The sequence below is a fragment of the Gobio gobio genome, assembly GCF_949357685.1.
Source record: "Gobio gobio genome assembly, chromosome: 4".
Taxonomy (NCBI): domain Eukaryota; kingdom Metazoa; phylum Chordata; class Actinopteri; order Cypriniformes; family Gobionidae; genus Gobio; species Gobio gobio.
Genome location: NC_137100.1, coordinates 61,024,803 through 61,043,564, shown reverse-complemented (window position 1 = coordinate 61,043,564; position 18,762 = coordinate 61,024,803). Strand labels below are relative to the sequence as shown.

Sequence of the window (18,762 nt, the reverse complement as noted above, 5' to 3'; positions counted from 1 at the left end):
AATGTTTTACACAGCTGTTTTCAACATTGATAATAATCATAAATGTTTCTTGAGCATCAAACCATATTCGAATGATTTCTGAAGGATCATGTGACACTGAAGACTGGAGTAATGATGCTGAATTCAGCTTTGATCACAGGAATAAATTACATTTTACAACATATTCAAATAGAAAACAATTATTTTACATTTTAATAATATTTCACAATATTACCGTTTGTTTTTTTTTATCAAATAAATGCAGCCTTGGTAAGCAGAAGAGACTTATTTTAAAAACATTTAAAAAATCTTACTGTCCAAAAAACATTTGACTGGTAGTGTCAAGGCCATAGTATTAGAAGTCGAAGAAAGCTTCTATATTTAGGAATGGTAACATGTCTTGGTTTGACAGAATATAATTTTTTTTATTAAAAACAGTTTAGGTTAATTTGTCATTTATTACAGTTATAAAAATGAGGAGAATCGAAATGTTTTAAATTAATTATGTATTCTGGATGCATAAATAACTTCCATTGTTCTGTATTTCATGCACATTAGTTCTCAACAACAACTGGTCACTTATCTGTTTCTTTCATCTGTTGAAATCACGTATTCTCTCCATCATGAAGGCTGTAGCCAGTCATAACATGCATTCTTCTCCCAGAATGACGTCCAGGGAAACGTTTCCATTGCAGCAAACACCTGTTGTCCTGTTTCCAGCACCTGCTGACAGTTAAAGCAATGTGACGTTCTACAGTTATAACCATAAATAATGACACCAAAGAACTTAGATTAAGGTTTGCGTCCATACCTACTGTATATATTCTATAACACAATTTTGGACCAATGAGATTTCACTGGGGGGTCACGACCAGTGTTGGGGGTAACGTATTACAAGTAACTTGAGTTACGTAATAATATTACTTTTTCCAAGTAACTAGTAAAGTAACGCATTACTTTTCAAATTTACAACAAAATATCTGAGTTACTTTTTCAAAAAAGTAACGCAAGTTACTTTCACATTAATTTGACTGACGGCTCTCCTGTGCCCATGTTGAGAAAAATAAGTGCAGAGGTGTGTGTGTGAACATGATGGTTATTGTAGTTCTAGACTAAATGTGAGCATTTATTTATCTCACTTGCACAATAAAGATTCAGTACTCAAAATGAATAAAATCAGTCAAATGCAAAATCAGAAAACTATGCAAACCTCCAATAATTAAATGTTAAATAAAACAACTATTTTTATGCATAATCTACCTTTATGTTTAATTTACCAATGTCTTGCTGCTGACCTTTGATGATGAAAATTACTAGATTTTTTGTTTTTATTGGTAAAACTTTGTTCTCCTGCATCCTATTCTACCATTATCCAGAATGGAGCTGCGCCCTCTACTGTTCATGCGTGAATTTGCATTTTTACCTCAGCCTGGGGCTTATTATTTCAATTTTGGTATGAAGAGGTCTTTACCGTTGCACAAAATTATAACTTTTTTGTTATAAAAAAAACCCAAAAACAAAAACAAGCCCAGCCCAGGTGAGAAAAAGTAACGCAAAAGTAACGTAACGCATTATTTTTCTTAAAAAGTAACTACGTAACTCAATTAGTTACTTTTTAAGGGAGTAACGCAATATTGTAATGCATTACTTTTCAAAGTAACTTTCCCCAACACTGGTCACGACACGTTACTTAAACATGGCTAACTTTAAAAGTTTCTTTAATTTGACAAACACTGATGAGCCAAAACATGACCAGTCACAGGTGAAGCGAATATCATTGATCATCTCCTAACAAGGCCACACATTCAGGTCTGGGTAGTCCAAGTACTAGTCAAACAAAATTTTAATGATGTTATGGGAATGTGTCACCATGCGTAGCCCAATCAGAGTGCCTATGATGACCCCTTTCCACCACGAAAGCACCTATAATGGATTAGCGAGTAGGAACTGGACCTTGTGGAAGTGGAAGATGGTCGCCTGGTCCGATGAGTAAATTAATTGAGGGCTCCGATTGTCATTGTGTGAATGGCAGTGTGCGTGTATGCCATTTACCTGGGGAAGAGATGGCACCAGGATTACTGTAGAACAACGACAAGCCGGTGGAGGCAGGGTGATGCTCTGGACAATGTTCTGCTGGGACCTTGAGTCCGGCCATTCATGTGGACGTAAATTGGACACGTGCCACCAACCTAAACATTGTTCCCTGGAGGCTGTGGTCTCATTCAGCAGGATAATGTGCCCTGCCACACTGCACACATTATTCAGGAATGGTTTGAGGAACATGAGGAGGAGTTGAGGGTGTTGACATGGCCTCCAAATTCCCCAGATCTCAATCCAATTGAGCATCTGTGGGATGTGCTGAACAAACAAGTTCGATCCACGACGGCTCCCCCTCACAACCTATAGGACTTGAAGGATCTGCTGCTAACGTCTTGGTGGCAGATATCGCAGCACACCTTCTTGTAGAGTCCAGACCTCAGTGGGTCGACAGCACACAGATGACCAACGGCATAATGTTTTGGCTCATTGGTACGGTATCATTTTTTTAAAAGCAAGCTTAATGTTTAACAGGTTAACGGTGTAATATTTCTGACTTCTAAAAAGTCACATGAGGACAGATATCCTGGATCCTATTAGCATATATTTACATTTACAAATTTGGCACATGAATTTCTTGCTGAATTTCTTAAGGCACATTTTTCTCATTCTTTCCCATGCTTTGCATGTTCTGCTCTACTCATGCTCTTAGATGATGGTATAGTTCAAAACTATGTCAAACTTATTTCATGGTCCGGAAGCCATTGGAAGTTCTCTGTTTTAATTGTTGTTTAAATGGCACCAAATTAAATAACTAATCAGCTTTTACAACACAAATGAATTGAAAACTTTTCTTCAAAAACTAAATACATTTCCTATCATCACTGTAAAGCTGCTTTGAAGCATTCGGTGTTGCAAAAAGCGCTATATAAATGAAGGTGACTTGACTTGACATGACTCTTTGAGCCACAGGAATGAAAACTGGAGCCATACAACCTGTACAAGAGGGCACAAACAAACCAAGACACGTTTGAAAGATAAATAATAGATAAAAGTAATCCTGTAGGATGCCGTATTCAGGCTTTCCACAGTCATAGAAAACATGGAAGATGTTACTCTGTAAAAAAGATCTTGACCAAAAATTGGACTTCGCTTGATGAAAATAACATCAAGCTTGATGGATCATATTTGACTCACATTTTAATATCAAGCAATGTTAATGTTAATTAAGTAAATTAAGTTGAAATATCACTAAGTTATTCTTATGTTTACTTTATAAAAATCAGTAAAGATTTTCACAGCAGACAGACACATGAACCACGAGCTAAAGGGGGACGTTTTTACAATTATACTAAAAGGCCTTTTACTTGCTAAAAGTATAAACTATCAATCAGACGACAGAAGGCATGTGGTAGATTGTCTGCAGCAAATATGATGCAGTAGGCTTTATAGTGTTAAAAACTCTTATTGATATTACTTGCGGTTCATCAATGACGCTGTTCAGTTAAAAATAAAGTAGGCCATCTGAGTTTTCTATGCATAAAATTTGCATAGGGTGCATATAGTACATACTATACAGTATATTGCATACATGTTTGTTTCGGTGTCTCCTATCCTAAACAACCTACATTAGTCTCTCTGCTGACCCCACCAGCTCTGGATCACTCTTAGAATATGAGATGATACCACAACAAGGATGGCTTTGCCTGGAAATAGTCAGTTTAAGGCATCATTTATCATTATTAAATGTTTAGCAAAGTGCAAAAAATGATTGAGCAAGTCATCTTGGGAGTGCATGTTTGTACACATATTAAAAGTACTATTCTTGTGTGCAGATGTGGTTTGCTCCGACATACAATTAAATTGAGCAACTAAATAAGTAAAATGGGTAACACTTCATTTTGATGTGCCCTTGTTGCATGTATTTACTATAGTAATAACGGCAAATTATGCATAATTACAAGCAACACTAAAACAGATTGTTTTATATGAAAATACTATTTCAGACTTTTCAAAATGTAATCCCATTTAACTTGCCGTTTAATTATTTGTAAAATTTACCAGTAAGTCCTACACCAATTTGTAAACCTATAGTAATAACACGCTGTTACTTAATATTATTACTCAGTACCTGTGTAATTATATATTTAAGTACGGAGCAATATTATCAATTAAATACAAGCACTTACTATAGGGTTAGGATTAGTTGCATGTAATTATGCATAATTTTCTGTTATTATTATGGTAAATACATATATGTAACAAGGACACTGTAAATTAAAGTGTTACTTTCAAGTGTGACCATAAAAAGTGCTCATTTCTTATTTAATTCTATAATAGAAAAAAATGACTTGGGGCACCTTCAACAAGAGCCGTGCGCAAGTTGTCCAACACACTGGACATGTCGTCCTGTATAATGTTCTGTCCTCGCTTCACTATACCTGTCAATAAAACAAAGCACATGGCAAAAAAAACAAAGACAAGTGAACAAGAGTTGCAAACGGACAGGATGAGTCTTGCAAGTAAGAGAAGTAGAAAATTTATTGCAGTATTTGTTCCATCAGAGGCATGTGAGTCCCTTTATGCTGAGCAGGGCAACCTGTTATCGCAAATCTCCTTCGACACAGCCCTCCTCACAGACACTGCATGCTATACACAATAAATTACAGCCACACGGTGCTATCGTACAAAATGGACAAACAGCTCAACAGAGAGAATCATCATCAGCCAATAAAGAAGGAGCTATGCTATAGAAAGCCGCTTGACGCTAAGAAATCCAAAAAGAAATTGAGAAAAAACGAAAGAATTAAAGTAAAAACATCAACAAACTAATTCTTTCAACATTCAGTATATATTTAAATTTCTTTTATAGATATAAACAATATTTTTATGTTAAACTATGATACACTGGGAGTAGAAATCAAACAACCAGAAATCTGCTGCACAACAGCGAAGGAGCACCCATACAATGTTTCTCCAAACATTTTATTCCTGCGATACGACGATGCACCCTGGCGCAGAGGGCAAAATGTCACCACCAGACCCAGAGTGCATCAGAGAGAGAGAGAGAGAAAGAGTCTGTAGTGTAGAATAGCCGCTCGTGTTTGTGTGTTCATGTTTGGCTGACCCGGAGATGTTTGGCTGATAGGCAGGGAGAGAATCTGAGATGGGAGGTATGTGCGTGCGTGTGCATGTGTTTACGTATTATTAGCTGGAGTTCCTGTCCTTGGCAGCGTAGAGTGAACGTAGAGTCTGCGCCATTTTGTTGTTGAGCTTGTTGCCACTGGTGAGTGTAATTTTTTTATAGATGATGTCGGTCTCTCTGATGGTGTCAACCCAAGGCACCAGCTTGCGTCCTTCGCGGCGCTTCGCTTCAGCCCAAGTGCTGGAGTATGAGCCTGCCATCCAGTGGATGTTGTAACCGTCGCTGTTCCTCTGGATCACGCGTGCTATCTGCGGCCGGTCTTTGTATTTGGGGCAGTGGATGGCGATGATATCGAGCGCGCTGACGGATTCGTTCATGTTCGCCAACAGCACGTCTGCGGATTCTCCTGTGCGCCTCCCGCGTCGAGACGCCTGTGAAGAGGGGTTCAAAGACTCTTAATATTCAGTAATATCATCGATTTGACTGCACTGACACAAACTTGAACTGAACCGAGCTGGATAAATGACACTATTGTCTTCTGTTGAGGTGCTATAAAGCAGATTCAAATTAGTTTAAAAATGGATGAACTATGCACTATTATTGAACTGAACTGAATCAACACTGAACCGAGCTGGATGGTGACGATATTGTCTTCTGTTGAGGTGCTATAAAGCAGATTCAAATTAGTTTAAAAATGGATGAACTATCCACTTTTACTGAACTGAACTGAATCAACACTGAACCGAGCTGGATAATGACACTATTGTCTTCTGTACAGCTGCTTTAAAGTTGAACTGAAAAGGTTAGTTCACGGGAATTTTTACCCATAATGTACTCAACCTCAAGCAATCCTAGGTATATATTACATAAAAGTAATTCATACGACTCCAGGGGGTTAATAAAGGCCTTCTGAGGCGGAGCAATGCAATTTAGTACGAAAAATATCCATATTTATAACTTAAATATGGCTTAACTATAATCTCTGGCTTCCGGTAACGGCTGTACACAAGTCGAGCTCCAGCGGAAGAGTGACCTCTGACTCGACGAACACGGAAGCGCAGAGGATAGAGCAAAACAAAACACCGGTCACGAATTAGAAGTCTAAAACGAGAATTTTTAAAGAGAAATGTGGGAGCTTCTCCTACATCCTATGTCATGCGTCGGGTCAGAGGTCATTCTTCCGCCAGAAAAAGGCTCGCGTACGCCTGATACTAGAATTCAGTGATTACGGTTTATAAAGTTATAAATATGTATATTTTTCTCACTTTTTAACTTTTTACTAACCCCCTGGAGCCGTGTGGATTATTTTTATGATGGATAGATGCAATTTTTTGGGCTTCAAAATCGCAGGTACCATTCGAAGAGCCAGGGCATTTTTTTTATATAACACCGATTGTGTTCGTCTGAAAGAAGAATGTCATATACACCTAGAATTGCTTGAGGGTGAGTAAATTAAGGGGTAATTCTCATTTTTGGGCGAACTAACCCTTGAATTAATTTCATAATTGATGAACTCTGCAACATCAACGCTGCTACTGAACTGAATCGAATCAACACAAAACTGAGTTGAACTGAATAGCAACACTATTGCCTTCTCTAGAGCTGCTTATAACGGAATTGAGCTTGTTTTTAAATGATGAACTCAATCATCATTGATGAACTTTGCACTATTACTGAACCGAATCAAGTGACTTGAGCTGAATAATGACTATGGCTATAACTATTATCCTCTACAGAAATGCTTCATAGTTGAACTGAGTTGGTTTCATAACGGATTCATTTTGCAACATTGACATTTGCTATTGAACCAAATCAGCTGAATCTACATTGAACCAAACGGAGTTGATTAATTACACTACTGTCTTTTTAGAGCTGCTTTACCACTGAAATTGTATTTTCATAATTGCAACATTAACACTGTTATTTTCTTGTTTATCACTGCGAAGCTGCTTCGAAACAATCTGTATGGTATAAAGCGCTGTATAAATAAAGGTGACGAAAGACACAAAAACAAAACATGAGCAATTATCTAGTTTCAGTCAGACAGTTTCTTCCTGTCTAAATAGGTGGTACTTGGCCAGAATATGCTGGTAAGAGAATCAGACTAGGATGACTGTGTTGGACTGTTTTAGTGTTCTCTCACCCCTGGTGTCCTCTCCTCTCCTTCACTGTCCTCATCCTCTGAGTCAAGTGTGTGGTGGTTTCGGGGGCTTGTGGCTGCTCCCCCCAGCAATGCTGTGATGGCTTTATTCCTCACGTTTGCACTATTCTCTCCCTCCTCGTCCTCCTCATCAGGGTCCAGGTGCTCCATTAGCAATTTAAACTGAGAATCAAGCAGAGCATGCAGTGTAAATCGGCAATTCTCAACATCAACTCGAAGGTCCACCATAATATGCTCTAATAACTTCTGGTGTAAAAAAGCTGCACGTTTTAATATACATTTTATTTTTTATAAAATATTTATTTTATATAAAGACCAACTCATCACATACAAAGCTCATAATGGACAAGGACTTAACTTTATTGCCAGTTCTCTCATTAATTATATCCCATCAAGAACTTAAGATTAACTAATGCAGGTTTATTGGAGGTTCCCAGCTATAGATGAACGAAAATCGGTGCTGCTGCCTTTGCAAATTATGCACCAAAACTAACACAGTACCATCAGATATTAAGAATGCTAGTACACTTAGTATTTTTAATTAGCAATTAAACACAGAGCTTTTTAAATCTTTTTAATTAGTTTAATTAGTTACTATGAACTTCGATTTGTAATTGGTCTCTTATATTTTTTTTTTTTTTTTCCTATTAGATGTGTTGTAGCTGACCACTTTTACTGTAATGTTTGCCTTTCATATGTTTTAGTAATTTATCCTGTATTGTATTTTTTTTTATCTATTCTTTTTTTTTCTTGTTTGCTGTACATGCTTTTTATTTCACTGTTGATATTTCACCATGTTATTTTTATGTAAAAAAACCTTTAAACTGCATGTTATGCATGAATAGTGCATTATAAATAAAGTTTATTATTATTATATGTATATAAGAATAATATTATAATAAATTAAATCATTTAAGTCACCCAGTGGCCTCCTTAAAAGTTTGCCAAGACAATTATTATTGGTAAATATAATGGTAATTTCTTTATAAAAAACAAAATGTTAAAAAATATTAATAGCGATATAAATAGAATATACATGTTAAAAATTCCTAAAAGGATCCCTTCTTAAATTACATTAAGGGTTTACCTTAACTGGCAGTGATACATAATTATAACCTATTAGAAGGATCTTTAAGAAATTATTTTAGCTTTTTATTTATTTATGTTTATTATTTTTTCTTTCTTTTTTTGGACATCGAGTTATTGGATTTTGGGAGGGGGGGGGGGGGGGGTTATGTAAGGGGATTAATAATGGACAACATCTTACTGTTTTTATGATGCACTATTCTGTCACTGAAAACCAATAAAAAAGATTTGAAATAAATTCCAAAAGAAAACAAGTATGCTCACATCGAGGAACTGTTTGACGATCTTCCTCTTTAGCTCGTAGGTCAGCTCGTCATGAACCTCATTATGGTGGAGGAAGTCGATGGTCTGCCGTGGGCTGAAGTTGACTGACGACTTCCTATTGACGGCTTTATCGTACACCTTGGCCGACTCCGTGGGAGAGTACTTCTGAATTTTGCTGCATTGGTAGAGAGCAGAATAAATACAGTATGTATAAAACATAAAGAGAGAATAGCAATCAATATTTTGGGGAGTTGTTGAGGTGCATGATGGGTGTTTTGCTACCTGTCTGAGAAGCCGTAGAGGTTCTTAAGGTGTTGTTTGAGCACTAGCAGTAACAGTATGCCCTGTGAAGCCCTAGCGAAGTCCAGGAGAGAAGACGTGTCGTCAGGAAGACGCTCCATAACAGCGTCAGCATCATCGAGGTCAGACTCAGAATCTGACTCCGACTGCTTGATAACCTCCACAGGCTTGGGCTTCCTAACTCGCTGCCCCTCCTCATCCTCCTCAAAATCATCACCGTCATATTCTTCATCTCCGCTGTTCCTTTCTCTCTCCTCGTCCTGCTCTCCTCTCTCCTCCTCCGCACCGTTCTGCTGCTGCTGTGGCTGTGGCTGTGGCTGTGGTCGCCGCCGCCGCCGTCTCCTTTTCCTGCTCTTCCTGCCTGGAATCTTAACGAGAGACTGGTACAAAAACAGCTCGTTTAGAAATTGTGGTGGAATTTCTCACAACCATACATGTTTGGATCTAATACGTGAAACTGTCATAACCAATGTGTTCAGTGATAACAGAGGTCATTTAAATATAGAAAACTTTGTGGTACAGTAGTAAAACAACCACTTGCTTTACTTGTAAGTAGAGCTTAGATCGGGCTCAAAAAAAAAATCAAGCCCGACCCTACCCGAGCCCGTGCACGTTGTGTCTGAGCCCAGCCCGGCCTGACACATTAACTGTAATTATGAGCCCGAGCCAGATTTAAACCGGACAAATTCTTGGGCAGAGAATCTAAACTCTACTTGTAAGACAGGGAGAGAAAGTGAAAAATGATCATGTGAAACGAAATTGTTTTTGGAGCAAAAACACCAGATATTATAAAGCATGTACTGAGCTATGGACAAAAAAAATTACCCCCTTCAATTTGATAAAAAAAAATTATTAACACACACCAAAAAAAATTTATACTACCTACTACTACTACTACTACTACTACTACTACTACTACTACTACTACTACTACTACTACTACTACTACTACTACTACTACTACTACTACTACTACTACTACTACTACTACTACTACTACTACTAATAAATAAATTCTATCATTGCAATAAAACTAATGTACTGTAAAAAAAACACAAAAAAACTACATTTATAAATGGTAAAATAAAAATACTAATAGTTTTATAACTGCTTTGCTTTCCAACATTGCGTTTTAAAATGAACATTATAATTGATCCAAACTCAGAGCAGACGCAAAAATGAGCTTATGTGAAGCAGCCTTTAAGCTTTGTCACTGCACTTCGCCAGTGGCCGTTCCCACAACTAGTTGCTTAGTAACGTTTGTGAATGGCATTCACAGATGTTATTCCATGTTGTAAACAACTAATTGATTTTTGTCGATAAAAACATTTTGGAAGCAAAAGAATAAATATAAATGGAATCCGTTCATAAAATGCTTAATATTAAAAAGATGAACGAGAAATAATGAGTGTTCCTTGCCACCGCAGCTATTTATCTATCTATAAACCATTCAGCCTTGGAGTCAGCATGGCGTGCAAGTACCATAATTAACAACCACTAAAATTAACTTCTACATCCTGCAGCCAAGTTAAACGCATCTCAACTTTGCTGCGTCATTGGACACACCTACATCCCGTCACCAATGGTCACTGACGCTCCTGTCGCCAGCTCTCCATTGAAATGAATGGGATCATGTTGCTTTTGATCCTGCATGGAACACGAGCTGCTTGTGTGTAAATAAACACAGTGCCATGCTTCAGTCGGAAATCATACTTTACTCATACTTTATGATGAAAAGTACAGACATCCATATAAATATGAAAGAAAAAAATACTGATTATAAGGGGACTTAACGGAAGCGTATTTTTGTTTGCCTACACAAACTTTTTTGCACCATAATAATTTAGTTTTTCGTGACTATTTTCCACTTTCTGACCTTTAAAATTAAATTTTAATGAATTGGCCATTTTTTGCTGCTGTGCCTAGGGGTGTGACGGTTAGTATATAACCGTGAGACCGACGGTTAGAGTTAAACACCGTCATTAGAACTCTATAACCGCCAAAACCGTGTTATTAAAATATTTTTTACAAACATAAAAAAAAACATTTTTTAGATAGGTTCCCTCAGCTTACGAGGGAAACGGAGGCGGAGTTAGTGGTGCTTCGGAGGCTGCTACTGCTGGAGATGATTCGGGAGAGGTCTGTGCACCACCCCCTACCAAGAAGAGAAATCTTGGAGATCTCCTTAATAAACAGAGGTCTGAAATCTCTGCCCTTTTACCGATCAGAGCGTGCGCTGTCACGGAACTTGGAAGTCGAAAAAGATTAGGAATTTAAAATGTCATTGCACTTTTTTTGTTTCCAGGCAGTTATGTTACGAACCGTCACATTTGACTCACATCACAACCGTCATCACCAATTCTGAAACCGGCACACCCCTAGTTGTGCCTACGTAAATGTCTTCTATGCAACAGCGTTTTGCTTTGTTCACACCGAGGCTGTGAGTTAGCGCTGCCCCATTCTTCAAATACAGCTTCTTAGTAGAGCTGGATTACACTGTGACAGGCTCACAAAACAATCAGTGCTGAAATGTGCTGCACAAACGGTTAAGATCAGACACAAGCACTTGAGCACGTTTACCTCTTTAAATGTCTGCAGCAGGTTGCTGCCTGATACAGACAGTGTGATGTCTATATGATGCATGATGAACAGCGGCTCCTCCTGAGTCTGATAGGGGAAGTAGGCCAGATTATCAGCGATGAACAACAGCATGCTCACCTCCATCTTCTGCTCAGACAGAGAGAGACAGACAGATGGAAAAGGTCAGTCTCAACATCACAACAAAGAGCCAACGACAAGAAGAGACAGACACACAAAGACTGCTAACCGAGCTGTCGTCGAAGAGATTGAGCAGTGCGATGAGGAACGCTCGCCGGTGTTGTCTGTTTGCACGGACCATGCTGTAGAGGTGGGAACATTGAGCGGAATTGGACTCGTCCTGACGGAAACCACGGATCACAGATCCTGATGATGCCCAGATGGCCTGCTGCACTTGGTACGACATCTTCATTCCTGCTACAGCTTTCATCTGTAGATAAAATAAATTAATAAACCAGCTATAGCACATTAATCTAATTCTATTTAAAACTAAAATAATTATAATTAGATGATAAACAATTATACTATAAATAAAATATATATTCATCTGGAACAATACATGTGCATAAATAAACGATCACTCTAGTTCACAATTTAGTACATGCAAGATACAATAAAACCAATACAGGTTGGTTTAACCTGGATAATTCACAGTATAATGTGGTATCCCATGGTGCATTCTTACACTCAGCTTCAATGTATCTGACCAATAAGAACAGCGAACTGGGATCCAGTTTAAGCATATGACATGTGTCAAGGTGTGCAGATTGATGCTCACATGGATAAATCCAGTGTACTTCTTATCAATCTCCACCAGCTGCTGGTCCGCTTTGTTCCTCATGGTGGGCTCTGGGTCAGTCCCCATGGCGATCAGATATGGCACACACTTTGATTGGAAGGAGGAAGGAAAAGTGACAAGTCCAAGTTAGTTGCAAGTTCTACAGCCAAGGTTGTGACAGTGATGAGTAGGCCCACACCCAACATACACCTTTTATTATTATTTCCTGTGTGGATTGTCGTGAAACGGATTTAAATCCATTAAAATGTGTTAAATACAATAATACGCTCTTAATTGTAGATGATAGAATGACCAAATCAGTCAAATGTATTTATGGAAGAACATTTACCATACAACTACAGTTCAAAAGTTTGGGGTCAGTAAGATTTTTTATTTTAAGAAATTAAAACGTTTACATTGCAAGCTTAAAGATTAAATTGCATGAAATTGCAAACAACAAAATTGAAAGTAAAGACGATGTGAAATAAATGCTTTTCTTTCTATTCAAAGAATGCATTACAGCCAAACAGCTTTTTACAACATTGATAATACGAGCATCAAATCATCATAGAATGATTTCTGAAGGATCATGTGACACTGAAGACTGGAGTAATGATGCTGAAAATTCAGCTTTGATCACAGGAATAAATTATATTTTAAAATAGTAATATTTTGAAATAATTCAATTTAAAATAACCGTTTTCTGTTTTTACTGAGCATAAAAGACTTTTACACACAACACTCTCTCACCACAATGGTAGTGTATTTGACAGACCTAATGCACATTTAACCAATGCATCTTATTCATATGCATGTTTCCTGGGAATCAAACCAGTGAACATGGCTTGGCGATTTTATTAAGGTAAAACAAAACAACATGCAAAGGGTTGGGGTGCATAGAGGTTAAAATTCTGTGCAGGACAAGTAATGACAGCAATGCTGGGTTTACAATGTCGGGTGTGTGTACCTGCACGGGGTGTATGAGTCCCTGGCTGAGGGTCAAAGCAATGACATTGAGGGCGAAGTGTCGTACGCTGGACTGCGTGTGGAAGAAAGACTCCAACACCTGCTTCAAATAAAGCTGCATGATGGAACTGCTCATACCAGAGGAGATGTCACCCATCTCTTTCAGATCCTCCTGCTTTGACAGTTTCTGCCCTGGAAAAATAAAAGCACAAGCTTTCTTTAAGAGGGGAACTTAGTTTACGAAGTTTATCAATTCCAGTTCCTAGTTTGGTCCAAGTTTTCAGCTGTTTGGATCTAGTTGTGCTGTTAACCTCAAAATCATAATGGCAAATGTTGAGCCACTGCACCGCCCTATGAATGATCATGTCACGGTCACTTACACTCTCTGTCGGCCTCTTGCATGCGAGAGTCCTCCTCTTGGAGATACATCTGGAGGTTCTTCAACACCTGGATCTTGAGCGTGATGGAGCACCGCTTATCAGATAGGAGCCCGTTATACAGAGACTTCACCTCTGGAACGAACATCTGACTCGGGTGCATGATGAAAAGGAAGCCTGCAGAATGCAAGAGAAAGAAAGGTTAAAAGGTGTATATATTATTCAGTATTAAAACATTGCCATATGTAGTGTATAAAAAAAATTCTCTGACAAAAATAGGTTCTACAACAAAAAGCTGAAAAAGTAAACAATTGAACATTGTATAAGCATTAGTTTCATGTGTCATTGAACGGAAGAGACGCTCTCAGGAACGTGTAAATGTCACATCCTTTGGATTTTCCTGGTAAAACTGACCACATAAACATCAGTACTAGGGACTTTGGGGTGGTACTCTATGTGTTTTGACCACAGGAACCAAGGTCTAAATGAAGTTCTGGGTAGAAATGTTCCCCTCTAAACGGCCCTGTTTGCGAGGTAGTACTTTTTCAAAGTTCAGGAACTCTCAGGGATGGCACTTGGGCACTGAACATGCTGATTGGTTGAGTTCACGCAGCATTTTATTTCAACCTAAAAGTCTGTTGCGGTGCGTGCAGAACTATTGTTTGCTATTCGAATCAACAATGGAGTTTACGACCAATGGACTAACAACGAACGAGGTTCAGGCTTTATTAAGTTTATTTGTGGAGGACAAAATCCAGTGGGCTCTGGAAAGTCACGTGCAGTCCTACGTCAACGGACTAATCTTCACGGTACTTTAGACCGTGATGGAAACTCAGACAGCAGCAGGTCTGGGGGAAACAGAGCTCCTGGGACAAATTGTTCCGGGTAATTTAGGTGGAAAAGGGGCTATAGACAATATACTAACTAAAATTAAAATTCAAAGAATGACTAAAATTACTACCAAAAAATACTGAATGAGTCATCTTACCCAACCCAATGATGGCTTTGCATTTGACTTCCTCATCCTCGTGATTAGTGAAGTACAGTAATAACTCCAAAACCTTCTCCTTTATCACAACCTGTCAATTCCAGATTTCCGGTTTAATAACAGAAGTTATTGTTAAACATACCAAATTTAAAAAATGAAACGAAATTAAGAATAAAACAAAAGGAAAATTATGGTAATATATGATTAATATTTAAAAGAAAACAAAAATAAATCAAATTTAAAATATATATATATATATATATATATATATATATATATATATATATATTATATATATATATATATATATATATATATATATATATATTATATATATATATATATATATATATATATATATATATATATATATATATATATATATATATATATATATATATATATATATATATATATATATATATATATATATATATATATATATATATATATATATATATAAAACATCAATTAATGACTATCTGTAACAAGCAATCTTAGGTTTAAAAAAAGCTAAATATATAAATGCAAATATTATTTATTTATTATTTAATCTCAGAATGAACGTTTCATCTTACAGTGCAGTTTTGATGAAAAAAAAATGTGTGTGTTGTTAATGCTAATGAGCTAAAAAGCAAACAACTAAATGGCTATCACAGCTGCATGTAAACTACACAGATTTATGTATAATCATGTATAAATATTTATAGGGGAAAGGTTGTGATACCTTAGTGGTGCCCTTGAACTGCTCGTAGTCGAAGTCAAAGTGTCTGCAGAGAGCTCCCACAGTGAAGAGAGATCTGAGCAGGGCTGCTTTGGTGGCAGCCAGTGCCATATTGTTCGTACCCTCCTGATGCTGCAACTTTAGCTTAGTCAGAGCCCCATAATAACGGTTAAAACAGGCCCATACAAACTTATAATTATGGGTCACTTTGTTGACTATTGCACCCAAACAGCTCACACAGTACTGGACAACCTGTGCAAAAAAAAAGAGAAAGAACTTAGTGGTATGTGCATAAACATGATTTAAGAGAGTATTTGCAACCATGTCATCAAATGAACATCCAGCCAGAAGTTAATCTAATTTAAGATTAATGAACATTTTGATCATTATGTTAAAAAGGTACACATAAGACCGGTAAAGACTCGTGCAATTTTTTTGTGTGCAAAGTAAATCAAATGTTAATTCAGAAATGTGATTTATGTTTACGAGTTTGTGAGTGTACTTACGGTCATGCCATATTTTAAGATGAGCTTCATCAGGTCTTCTTCAATGGTAGTCAGGAAGTTCTCACTGGGGTGATCCATCAGAGGAACTACCAGTTCCAGGATCTTCGCCACATTACAAATCACCATGAAGTCACTCTGAGACTGTGAAAATGATATACACAAATTATGCATAAACATATATAAATGAAAACCTTCGGACACGTGTACCTTGGCACAATATCACTAAGAATACACGGCCACTAGATGGCAGAATGACCTCAAATATTGCACTGTAGAAAGTGGTGCTTAGCGGTTGCCGCTTGCAGAGAGGAAGTGTGCACTTACACTGCACTTGGTGGTGAGGTAGGGCTGCATAGTCATGGCGTGCTTGACCATCAGCTGCGCTCTGATCTTACTGAACAGATACAGCGTGGTGATGCATGCGACCAACCGCGTCGAGTTCACACTCTTATGCTCTGCACACAGACAGCATCACAACAACAAATTCATTTATTTGGGGAAGATTACAGCAAAACTAGCAAGAACAAATTCAAGGTTTACAAACAAACTGTAGGGCAAGTTGTTTCTATTGACTTGACAGATCATGACTGATTCAATTGTGAATTAAGGTGCATAACATTCGTGTTTTAACTATTTATTCAATAATTTATTATTTAAAAAAATTACATTAAATGCAACAACAAACACCCCATTGAAAATAAAAAAAAACTACAAAAAAAGCAACATGTAAAGACTTCTAGGAGCACTTCCAGTGATTTTTAAAATCGAAAGTTACTTTGTTTTTGAATCAAATTAAAGTTAACCCTATAAAGCCTATTGTCTCATTTGATAACACATTTAAGGCTTTTAAATTATCAACATGATCAAAACTTTGCTGAAAAACCTGTTGCACACAATCTACTATGCCTTCTGTCGTCTGATTGATTGTTTGTTTTTTAAGCAACTAAAAGGCCTGTAGTCTAAATTAAACATCATCATTGTATTGCACTGCATTGTGTTTGCCCCCAAAATAAAACTGCAGAGCTTTAGTGATAAAACAGACATTTCAGTGTACTTTTTGGCCATATAAATATCAGCAACAGCATAAAATTGCATATTTCTGCTCAGTTTATACACTTAAAAAAAGTGTCTACAGTACGAGCTTCATATTCCCACTATAACATATTACATGAGGCATAAAAATATATTTTCATGACTATTATTTCATACGTCAACAGGTTAATTAACTGAATCGGATTTCCCAAGTCCAGTAGTATATGCGTACCTGCAAGTGCCTCTTCATATTTGAGGATGTGCTCCACAAGATTGTCCACCAACTGCACACAGGCCTTCCTGGCTGGCTTATAGGACGAATCCTCCTCTGACTTTAAAAGCTAGAGAAAACAAACCACAGTGAACTGAAGCGCTACAGGCCTCCAAACTAGGCGGGCAGATGGAAATGGACTTGACACAGAAACACTTACGTTCTGCAGGAGCTGCTCAAACCAATCATAGCCAGTGTCCTTACAGGCAGCGACCTGAGGCAGAGAAAAGAATAAGATCAGCTTCAGGATGATGCACTATTTTCAAACAAAAGGCATTCACACTAGAGCTTTTGTTTCAGACACAAGTCTGTTTGACAGTGGGTACGTTTACATGGACAACAATACTCTGATATTAACCTGATTAAGACAATACTCTGATTAAGAAACTCCCATGTAAACGACAATTTCTAATGACCTTAATTCGGCTAAAGTCATACTCGAAGTAAACACAAATCGAATTAAGACATGTGGAGTATTCCCATTTTAGTCGCATTATAGACATGTACGAACATTAATCTAACTATTAACATTGTGTAGGAATTTTTACTGCATTTTGCGACAGGACACATACGCACGCGGCAGTGGTCAACCATTTGATGGCAAACAAGAGAGCTTTGGCTTCTGCAACTTTCTCCCACCTGTCCTTACTTTTTACTGTCATACCTCAAGAGTTTGCTGCGGTGTTGCTGGAGAATTTGTATCCGCCATCGTAATGACAAATAATTAACTGCACTTGTTGCTTTTGTAAAATTTAAAAACTGTATATGGTACCATAACTAAGACAATATGTATGTTGATACGTTTTGGGAGGGAACGTCGGACTGCGTGGCATGGAGACGTAATGACGTGTGCCATTAACCGATCTACGTTCTGTAACATGTAAAACTTGACTGGGTAATCCCAGCCTGATCTGCCGGGGATTTGATTTCGCCCGGTAACTCAGTCTGGAAACCCGTACATTTATTTCTACTGCTTCTGTTACACTTTTGTGGGAACCAATCACAGACGGGCTTACCCACCTGGCCCGCTATTGGAGGGATTATCACGATGACGGATAGAGAAGCGATGGGTCGTTGCCCGTTGATCACGTCTCTTGTGGTCTGATTGTTTGAAGGACTATCCAATTGCGTACAGAGTCGTTGAATTTATGCTCGCGTGTGCAGTAGAAAATACAGAGCATACTCCCCAGACCAATGTTCAATCTTAAATTGAGCTTGGTCTGGTGATAGCCAGACAAATGTAAAACAGGAACATGACTGGAATATTCTAAAAGCAACTCATGTAAACACCTTAATCAGAATATTGTCTCATTCAGATTAAGGTCAATAATCAGATTACTGCTGTCCATGTAAACGTAGTCATTGATCGGATCGACTGATGATTTGTGTGAAAGCTGCTTTATTCATTTCAGTGTGCACCAAGGAACCAAACTCGTGTTAGGGTACAAATCCTATGAACGAATCCAGTAAAGCGAGACTGATGCCCTGCAAAAAGAGCAGCAATTGCATTTCCTTGTTGCTGATGTCTCTGCAGAAATTGCCTTCAGAGA

At 37.7% G+C, this 18,762-nt stretch overlaps 1 protein-coding gene across 2 annotated transcripts in view; it reads right to left on the bottom strand.

Moving 5' to 3' along the window:
• Positions 1 to 4,530: 4,530 nt before the first annotated feature.
• Positions 4,531 to 18,762, bottom strand: part of nipbla (NIPBL cohesin loading factor a) — a 74,559-nt gene continuing 60,327 nt past the window's right edge. For both annotated transcript variants that reach the window (XM_079816136.1, XM_079816137.1), the window contains exons 31-45: positions 17,373 to 17,426; positions 17,174 to 17,282; positions 16,234 to 16,364; positions 15,910 to 16,050; positions 15,407 to 15,655; positions 14,680 to 14,770; positions 13,695 to 13,868; positions 13,316 to 13,506; positions 12,349 to 12,456; positions 11,800 to 12,000; positions 11,553 to 11,699; positions 8,955 to 9,352; positions 8,673 to 8,847; positions 7,305 to 7,484; positions 4,531 to 5,592 (exon numbers count right to left, since the gene is read on the bottom strand). In XM_079816136.1, the coding sequence (XP_079672262.1) occupies positions 5,224 to 5,592; positions 7,305 to 7,484; positions 8,673 to 8,847; positions 8,955 to 9,352; positions 11,553 to 11,699; positions 11,800 to 12,000; positions 12,349 to 12,456; positions 13,316 to 13,506; positions 13,695 to 13,868; positions 14,680 to 14,770; positions 15,407 to 15,655; positions 15,910 to 16,050; positions 16,234 to 16,364; positions 17,174 to 17,282; positions 17,373 to 17,426 (2,718 nt within the window). In that variant the 3' untranslated portion in view covers positions 4,531 to 5,223. The remainder of the gene's footprint in view (positions 5,593 to 7,304; positions 7,485 to 8,672; positions 8,848 to 8,954; positions 9,353 to 11,552; positions 11,700 to 11,799; positions 12,001 to 12,348; positions 12,457 to 13,315; positions 13,507 to 13,694; positions 13,869 to 14,679; positions 14,771 to 15,406; positions 15,656 to 15,909; positions 16,051 to 16,233; positions 16,365 to 17,173; positions 17,283 to 17,372; positions 17,427 to 18,762) is intronic.